The sequence below is a fragment of the Perca flavescens genome, chromosome 3 (genome assembly GCF_004354835.1).
Source record: "Perca flavescens isolate YP-PL-M2 chromosome 3, PFLA_1.0, whole genome shotgun sequence".
NCBI classification, from domain to species: Eukaryota; Metazoa; Chordata; class Actinopteri; order Perciformes; family Percidae; genus Perca; species Perca flavescens.
Window position 1 is genome coordinate 22,067,205 of NC_041333.1, and position 9,637 is coordinate 22,076,841.

Sequence of the window (9,637 nt, forward strand, 5' to 3'; positions counted from 1 at the left end):
TGAGGGATAGTCCAGGCAGTTAGGCTTCAGATATAGAACAAGGTGCTCAGGCAGCACTCCTGGAAATAAAAAACTAAAGACAATCTCTGGGAAATTCTGCTGAGGTGAAGGCATGGGCAGTTGGGCCAAACTGAAGTCCTCTAGCTGGGCTTATCCTACTGCAGTCCTGTCACTCTATGGTTTTTTTGCTAACTGCAGAGTAGCAGAGCCCTTCCTCACACCATACCTAATTGGACCACACAAGAACATCTCGGGAGAAGTGGTAAGCATGGCAGACACATACATACTGTTATGTACACACACGTACACAGAGTTTCTCTTTAGCCTGCATACATTAAGTACTGTATCTTTCATTAGGAGCTCTTATCAGAGACCAACCACTGAGACAATGAAACATGCCATAGACAGATAGTGTGCCTGGATCAGAATTGTTGTTTCCTACAGGTGACTAACTACCTGTTCCCTATCTGGACGTACTCCTACCTCGCCTTCCTTTTCCCCGTTTTCCTCCTGACTGACTTCCTGAGGCACAAGCCCCTCATTGTGGTACAGGGTCTCTTCCTGGTCACCAACTATATCCTGCTCTGTTTTGCACCGGGGCTGCCTGCAATGATCTTCCTTCAGGTCCACTTAAAAATTTATAAATATGATTTAAAAGAGTTGAATAGTAATGATATTCTTCATAATACTTTAGATTTATTCAGAATAATCAAAACTGCAGCACTTAGAAATGCACTTGGTGTTGTGTGTCCTGACATAGATAGTTAGGCCAATTAAAAAGATAATGCAAAAGATTTTAATCCTGATGACATAATACAGTATTGCTGCACTGTTGCATATTACTCAAGAACAACTTCTAAAAGTAGATTGCATTATGTTATTCATTCCTGGCACAAGGTGCTGCATTACAGGGTGCAATCTCTTTAACAATTGTTCCATCCCACCCACAGATCAACTATGCTGTAGTGACTTCCACAGAGGTGGCCTACTTTTCCTACATTTACAGCGTAATTCCAGTTGAGAATTACCAAAGAGCCACTGGTTACCTGCGCAGTGCTATGCTAACTGGGTATACATTTGGTGCCAGCCTGGGCCAAGCGCTGGTCTCCCTGGCAGGTAGGGTAAATATTAGATAAGTATTGTATCTCTGTATTTTCTCCACATTAAAATGAAGAATACAGTACTCTTCAAAACAGATCATAAATACCTGCTATTACAAAAAGTCTTGAGCAATATGAGAAAGCACTGATGAAGTATGAACTCTAATCAATAGGAGTGGACTACTTCTACATCAATGCTATCACTCTGGGGATGGTAAGCATGGCTTTTCTAATCTCCTTCTGGTTGCCCATGCCCCAGAGGAGCCTGTTTTTCAAAGGGATAAAGACAGAAGCAGTGGGCTCGCAGTCCCAACAGAAGGGGCCTCTGGGAGTGGATGTGCCTGAGGAACCAGTGGTGGCTGGGGATGAAGCTGGCTCAGGGAGAGAGAAGATGGAGCATAATGGCAGCGCTGGCTGGTGCAGCTGGAAAAATGTGGCCACTGCGGGCCATCTACTATGGCAAAGCTTCAGGGAGTCATATTCTTCCAGGCATTTATACAATTTTGTTTATCAATACACACCACACTTTACAGTTCTGCTGAGCAGACACCTAGTAGGATACCCCTCTACAGTAATTACAGTCATGGTTATAATCTGTTTTAATAATGGCCACCATGCAGGGATTTAATCTACTGGTCTGTGTGGTGGGCTCTGGCCACGGCTGGCTACGTGCAGGTGTTCAACTACACCCAGCTAATGTGGGACCATATAGAACCATCTGCATCATCATCTATCTACAACGGAGGTGTAGAGGCTGTGTGCTCCCTTGTAGGTAAGACTGGTTGCAGGTGTGTGTGTGCGTAATAGAAAAAATCATACAGAAAGAAAGACACAAAACATTTGTGGTTCCCCTTTCTAGTAAGATCATACTTGAGCTATACTTTATTCCGTTTCAGTATCATTATGTGCAGATCCTAAAGCATACGTCTGGTGATAGTCTAGATTTTTGTTAATATCAACAGATCCAATGAAAAGACCAACATAAACAATGAATTTAACTTACTAATAAGTATTGTCTGTCTCTCCTGATGTCGTAAGTACTTAATAGCCCCTAATAGTTTGAGTAATATTTGTTAAAAACTACACAGCCCAGCTGTTGTATGAAATGATGTGAATTAACAAAAACTAAAGAATATATTTGTTACCATTTTTCGAAGATTTACATCTTTAATAGAAAAGAATGGGCTGAGGGCCACAGGGTCGGGAAGTCAGAAAGTATTAACAGACTTAAATATTGTTGGTTTTGGTTTTCCTCAGTTTGTCGACAATAACAAAACTATAGCTTATCACCACCTTTAAATAAATATTACCTTCCAAAAACATTGTGGAAATGGGACAAACCAGTAATGAACTAAAGATTTGAGTTTTCTCAGAATAATGTGGACAAAAGCACATTTTAATGAAAGAGTGAAAGTTGCTTTGTACACTGTATCTGACAGAAGAACGAGAGCTTCATAGAAGCAGGGGGTGACTGATTGTCACTTCAATTAAGGAAATGGCAGAAGACTGCAGCACAACCACATTATACACAACAAAATAAAATGTAACAATGGTATTAAAAGCTGCCATGTTTGATGGCACACAGACCTATAAAAACTTGCAATTAAAAGAAAACAACCATGCCATTCTAGGCTATACAGGATGCCTGATTAAATGGGAAATGTCTATTGATTTTAAAAGGGAATAGCAGCATCATGGTCCTGTTGGCTTACGCTCAACCTGGCTCAGCATGAGAAGAAGAAGCGTAATTGCTTCAATTAACGAGATAAAGTTAGGAGTAATGGATTCTTTGATTGTTGCTGATAGTTGATTCCAAGAGCTGGGTGAAAGTGGTTCATCATAAAAGGCAGGTGCTGCGGAGGCCAGCAAAGGCATGTGTGTGCATTGTTTGTTTTTTAAGAAGCCACATTGATGTTTGTACCATCGTTCAATGAAAGAAATGTTGTTGTTAAGGTTAATAAATGAATGAAACAAGGATGCACAGGCACAGTGCAGGTGTTGTCCACTGGAGTGACAGATTAATCCCTTCATCCTTGTCTTCCGTGGGCCAGGTGCTGCAGCAGCCTTCTCCGTGGGCCACATCAAGGTGACCTGGGCCGTGTGGGGAGAGCTGGCATTAGGGTTGTTCTCAGCCGTAGGGACAGGTGCTGTGTTTCTGATGGCGCTCACCAGCAGTATCTGGGCATGCTATGCTGCTTATGTCATATTTAAGTCCTGCTACATGCTTCTCATCACCATCACAACGTAAGTTAACTGTAGAATTTCCACAACTCAAATTTTATTTCTTATGTTTTTCAAAAACAGTTCCTCTCTGTAGATGGAGGAACAGCACAGCTTGAAGCCTAAAATGACATACTCAACTCAATTTTGTTTAAAAAGTCACCCAAAAAAGTTGATTTCCTTTCACAGCTCTATTGTGCATTGCTTATAAATATCTATGACAGTGTAAGCAGCTACCATAGTTCTCAGAAATTATGACCACTTTGTCATTCTAGATTTCAAATCGCATCCAACCTCTCCATGCAGTGCTACGCCTTGACTTTCGGGATCAACACTTTTGTAGCCCTTTCCCTGCAGACCATTATAACGGTCATAGTTGTTGATGAAGCTGCACTGGGACTGGACATTGTGACACAGGTATGTGCATACACAGTATTTATTTTTTTATTACTTTTTTAATTAAATGGCAGAATACAGGAAATGTAACACTACCAATCTCTGGCTGAGCTCACTCTGAATCAAGAATATGAGCAGCATAAGTTGCAACAGCAATCTGTTGGATAAATGTGATGAGAGGGCGACAGTGACACCTGGTGTTTATCATTCACTGTTGCATGCAGACAGGTTTGATGATCCATATCATGACTGAAATAAGAATGTTGAGATTGACTGAGGGCTTTCTCTGCAGTTCATCATCTACGGCAGCTACTATGCCGTCATCTCAGTGCTCTTTCTGATTCGAGGGACCTACACTGCCTGTATAAATCAACGCAAAGCAGAGCACACTGAAACCAAGGAACAAGAGTCTAGTGTGGTGGTAATCTCTGCTGAGCGTTTCTGACCAAGGTCAACAAACTGTTATCATCTTGATAATACTAAACATCAGGTGAATGTTCTATTTGTTTGAAATAAAATAAGCCTACATCAACAGTATTACGGTTATCTAATGACTGCTTCTAAATAGCAATGGTCTGACTAATGCGTGTTTTCCATATTACCTCTACAACTTGTTATCTTTACAATAATCTACAGAGCCAAACAGCATAATAAAGCTGCAATTATTACTGGTTAGTCAAGTGTAATAAAGATAAATTCCTGCACTGCGCTGCACCAGCTATGTGTAAGTTCAAACGTAGACTAGTTTAAACGCAAGTTCTTATTGGAGTTCACACGCTACTTACATTTTAAGGGGTTGCACCAGCTGAAATAGTTGTAATCTTGATATTTATGTTGATTTTGAATACTCACGCTTTTGTTGACCACGAGCGGAGAGGATTTCTGACCTGCTGGCAGCAGACTTGGTGACAGCTACAACTTAAAGATATAACATTTCTGCATTAAAATGTCTAAAAACGACTGTATGGTATATATATATGTTTATATTTATATAAGTGTACTTACATCATCCTAAATGCTACCAACAATGTTCAAACCCAGAGAAATCTGTAAATTTAATCTATGACATGGAGCATGTTGTTTGGTTGCCTGTCAATGGCGTGTAGCCTTTGGCCCCTCTAGTGACTCTAACTTCCGTCAAAACACGGGAAACACAGATGATACAATGTTTGGGAGTAACTGCAAATCATGTCAAAGAATTATACTCAGTAACAGTAATACAGCATTTTTTTTCTGCCACACAGCATCACACGGCAAAAGCAATGAAAGGAAGAGAGGAAAGGAGGATGTTTTTTACAGAGTTCAAAGGAAAGCAGGAGAAATGAGATGTGCAGGAAGGAACAGGAGAGGAGAGAAGAGACAATAATATCAAAACTTAGATTTAGACACACTAGACTACACTATTCTATGTAGGTAAGCATAATACAATGTGATTACTGTGGGCATAGATGAAATAGAGTATATTATGCTATATTGTTACAAATATGAGGACTGAAGAAGTAATTTGATTCAAAACCTCACAGTAAAGTAAAAGTAGCCTACATTGTGATCTAATATATTTTCTACAATAGAATGAAGTTATTTATTTTTTATTTATCATTATTATATGTTTGAATATATTAGATAATGGATATTAAATTCTGATCCACACTTCATACCAGTTGGTGGCGGTAATGTACTAAATCGTTGTTTGCCAACCGTAAATAAACCTAAAAGAAGAACAAGCACGTGGATTCTCTTTGCAATATCAAAACAAATTCAATGGTAATATTGCGGCAAGACGTAAACGTTGAAATGCTGGCTGGTTAATAATTATTAACACTACATCAAGAATATTGCTTTTCACTAATTGGCCACGGTAAAGTGGAAACGTCAGTTTTTGCGACAATATTATGGGTAGTGGACTTTACGTTAGTGTAACTTTACGTCTCCGTGGTGCAACACATCCATGATGCAAGGTGCACCATGGGTTCAGCCAAACAACTTTATCAACTACTTTCAACGTATCATAAGTGTGGACTTTAGAGCCTAACCTTAAGAGGACTTACACACAGGTGGTACAAAAGGCAGCTGAAATTGTCTGATTGACAGTTTGATTTGTGGCACGTTTATCTCAGCTTGAGCTGCGCCGTCAGGGTCGCGCTGCTCTTTGACAAAATAATCTCAACATTTACACAACCTTAGTGTTTCCTACAACTAGTCAAGACGGAAATAATAGCATGCAGAGGAACATAAACACCTGAGGTAGGTAGAAGAACGGCAGAATATGGAGGCAGTAAGGAGGTGGAGGGCAGACTGGAGGTATCCCACTACTCTGCTGTGCATTTACGGATTCTTCAGCACAGTTAAACCTCTGGAGCCTTTCCTCATCCCATACTTGACAGGACCGGAGAAGAATCTGACTACAGAACAGGTAGAAACGCAAAGACAATGACTAAATAACGTAACCCTTGTTGTGACCCGAAGGACAAAACGAGGGTTAATACAGCACCTTAGTGCTTTTTTGTACAGCTATTTGGTCATCTTAAACTGTGTTTAAATGTACTCTAGAAATAAACTTTACTTACTTACTTTACAAGAGACAGGGTTTAGAGAGCAATTCTCAACAAAGTAAACAGAAGTAACCCTTGTGTTGGACAACACAAGGGTTAAGCTGAAAACCCTTTGATTTATTGCTATGAGCAGAGTCGTAGGACTGAGAGGAGAAGCCCTGAGTATACAGAGCCTTTATGTGAGGAGGGCCCACAAAGATACTAGAATGAATAGTCATGGATGAGGGCAAGTGTCCATAGAGAATACCTATTGTATAGGGTCCAGACATGTGTGCTATGCCCCTGGCTACGAGGAAATGCATATCCTATCTTACATGCAATATACATTCACCTTAAAGATTATTAGGAACACCTGTAAGATTTCTCGTTAATGCATTTATCTAATCAACCAATCACATGGCACAACACGCACAACCTTGAGGCGGATGGGCTACACCAGCAGAAGACTCCACCAGGTACCACTTATCTCCACTAAAAATAGGAAAAAGTGGCTACAACTTGAACAAGCTCAACAAAATTGGACAGTTGAAGACTGTAAAAATGTTGCCTGGTCTGATGAGTCTCGATTTCTGTTGAGACATTCAGATGGTAGAGTCAGAATTTGGCGTAAACCGAATGAGAACATGGATCCGTCATGCCTTGTTACCACTGGGCAGGCTGGTGGTGGTGTAATGGTATGGGGAATGTTTTCTTGGCACACTTTAGGCCCCTTAGTACCAATTGGGCATCGTTTAAATGCCACAGCCTACCTGAGCATTGTTTCTGACCATGTCCATCCTTTTATGACCACCATGTACCCATCCTCTGATGGCTACTTCCAGCAGCATAATTCACCATGTCACAAACCTCGAATCATTTCAAATTGGTTTCTTGAACATGACAATGAGTTCGCTGTACTAAAATGGCCCCCATAGTCACCAGATTTCAACCCAATAGAACATCTTCTAGATGTGGTGGAACCGGAGCTTCGTGCCCTGGATGTGCATCCCACAAATCTCCATCAACTGTAAGATGCTATCCTATCAAAATGGGCCAACATTTCTAAAGAATGCTTCCAGCACCTTGTTGAATCAATGCCACGAAGAATTAAGGCAGTTCTGAAGGCGAAAGGGGGTCAAACACGGTCTTAGTAGGGTGTTCCTAATAATCCTTTAGGTGAGTGTAGCTCTTTAACACTTATTTTTTTTCTCCATTGGTTCTTGTCATCAGGTAAACAATCAAATTTTCCCAGTGTGGACGTACTCTTACCTATCTGTGCTGGTGCCGGTGTTCCTGCTGACTGACTGGCTGCGTTACAAGCCTGTGGTGGTGTTCCAGAGTGTCACCCTCTTCATTACCACAGCAATGCTACTCTGGCTGAAAAGTGTATCAGCCATGCAGGCCATGCAGTTCTTCTACGGGGTGGTGACAGCCAGCGAGGTGGCCTACTTCTCCTACATCTACAGGTAATGTACTTTAGCTCAAAGGGCAGAGCAAGGCATGGGGGGGGAATTTTGCATTGTTAGGACAGACGTCATGACATTTTGAACATGTTGCTTATTACAGTGTGGTGGATCAGAAGAGGTACCGGAAGGCCACCTCTTACTGCCGCAGTGTCCAGCTCCTGGGCTACACAGTGGGCTCCGTGCTGGGCCAGCTGCTCATCAGCTTCAACCTCATGTCCTACAACAACATCCTGGTGCTTACTCTAGTTCTCACCGCCATCGCTCTCCTCGTGTCCTGCCTACTGCCAATGCCACAGCAGAGTATGTTCTTTCATCGCAGACATACTGGTCAGGAAACGGGGACAGAAGGAGCAAAGAGGCATGAAGATGGGACTTGGGATGAAACAGAACACACAAGCATAGCAAAGATATCCCTGAAAGAAATAAGAGATGAGAAGGCGGAGGAAACCGAAACAGAGGATAAAGCAGGAGTGGGACTGGATAGGACTGAGGAGTCGGTTGGTGCAGAGAGCTGCAGCCAAGTCCTCATCCTGCTGTGGAGGGACTTCTGCCAGTGCTACTCCTCCAGACAGTTGCTCTACTGGTCAGTGTGGTGGGCAATGGCCACCTGCGGCTATAACCAGACTGTCAACTATGTGCAGGTCAGTTGCAAAGTCAACATAAACAAAAAAGTGAAAATTAAAAAGCTGCACACCTGCTTATGTACATATTTATCCGGTGATCACCACTTAGTTGTGTGACTTCCAGATCAGCTAAATGATTATTGCAATGTATCCTGCAGGTGCTGTGGGAGCATGTGCAGCCTTCTCAGAACTTAAGCATCTACAATGGAGGCGTGGAGGCAGTGTCCAACCTGTTGAGTAAGCAACATCACATAAAAGGTTTCCAGTGCAGAATATACTAGAAACTAATTATTCCATTATATATCATATTTGATTACAAAAGGTGAATTGCTTGACAGCTTTTGTGTGATAGATATCGGAGCCATCATCTCTGTGCCTATTAAATTATAATTCCTACTACAATAATCCTAAATCAATGTTTTGCAGGTGCAGCAACAGCTTACGGTATAGGCTTTACTGAGGTGAGATGGGAACAATGGGGAGAGCTGGCCCTTGGTGGTTTCTCTGGACTCGGGGCAGCAGCACTCTTTCTCATGACCTTTGTTGGCCACATCTGGGTCTGCTACGCTGGTTATGTCATTTTCAAGTGCCTGTACATGCTGCTGATAACAATAGCCATGTAAGAATGTTATACTATATAAAATAGGTTGTTTTACCATGATTCAGACTAATTTTATTGCAGGCAGGACAGGAAAAAAGTGCATTTAAATAAACAATACTTCTCTTAGGTACCAGATTGCAGCTGACCTGTCAATGGAAAGATATGCACTGGTCTTTGGAGCAAACAACTTTGGAGCATTGACTTTACAGACAATCATCACTTCTGTTGTGGTGGACAGTAGAGGACTGGGCCTGGGTATCATTCCTCAGGTGAGAAGTCTGATCAGAAAATTGTCAGTCAGGCCTTCAGTAGATATAGCAGAAGTGTTTGTATGTCCACTCATCACTGTTCAACGCTTCTTTCGCAGTTCACCATATATGCCAGCTACTTCTCATTCATCGCGGTTGTTTTTTCACTTCGGGGACTGTTTACCATTTGGAGAGCGCAGAGAAACAAGGAGTCCACCCCTTCAGTCAAAAATGAACCTCCAGAGTTTGAGGAACACAGATTCTGAATCCAAGGGATTTGATACTACCAGCGGATATAATCACTTGTGCTTTTGGTCTCCACTGTGTCTAAGTGACAACATGCTGATTTTAAAGCTTCAAATTACTGACTGCAACACCATGAATATGAACACTAATATATATATATATATATATATATATATATATAAAAAACAAATGAATACATTAATATA

At 41.4% G+C, this 9,637-nt stretch overlaps 2 protein-coding genes across 3 annotated transcripts; both read left to right on the forward strand.

The window, feature by feature from the left end:
• Positions 1 to 112: 112 nt before the first annotated feature.
• On the forward strand, positions 113 to 5,038 carry slc19a3b (solute carrier family 19 member 3b). Its single transcript, XM_028573985.1, has 9 exons — positions 113 to 262; positions 445 to 624; positions 951 to 1,116; positions 1,274 to 1,517; positions 1,721 to 1,872; positions 3,152 to 3,344; positions 3,596 to 3,737; positions 4,009 to 4,206; positions 4,961 to 5,038. Exons 1-8 carry the CDS (start codon positions 113 to 115, stop codon positions 4,159 to 4,161), a joined length of 1,380 nt encoding a protein of 459 aa, XP_028429786.1. The 3' UTR covers positions 4,162 to 4,206; positions 4,961 to 5,038.
• A 381-nt stretch (positions 5,039 to 5,419) lies between these two features.
• Positions 5,420 to 9,569, forward strand: slc19a3a (solute carrier family 19 member 3a). Of its 2 annotated transcripts, none has more exons than XM_028573390.1 (7): positions 5,420 to 6,129; positions 7,478 to 7,713; positions 7,814 to 8,354; positions 8,495 to 8,573; positions 8,763 to 8,955; positions 9,065 to 9,206; positions 9,305 to 9,569. In XM_028573390.1, the coding sequence occupies exons 1-7, from the start codon at positions 5,983 to 5,985 to the stop codon at positions 9,449 to 9,451; spliced, it is 1,485 nt and encodes a 494-aa protein (XP_028429191.1). In that variant the 5' UTR covers positions 5,420 to 5,982; the 3' UTR covers positions 9,452 to 9,569. The 2 variants fall into 2 exon arrangements, with proteins under 2 accessions (XP_028429191.1, XP_028429192.1); XM_028573391.1 differs by lacking the exon at positions 5,420 to 6,129 and adding an exon at positions 6,690 to 6,723.
• The last annotated feature ends 68 nt before the right edge of the window (positions 9,570 to 9,637 follow it).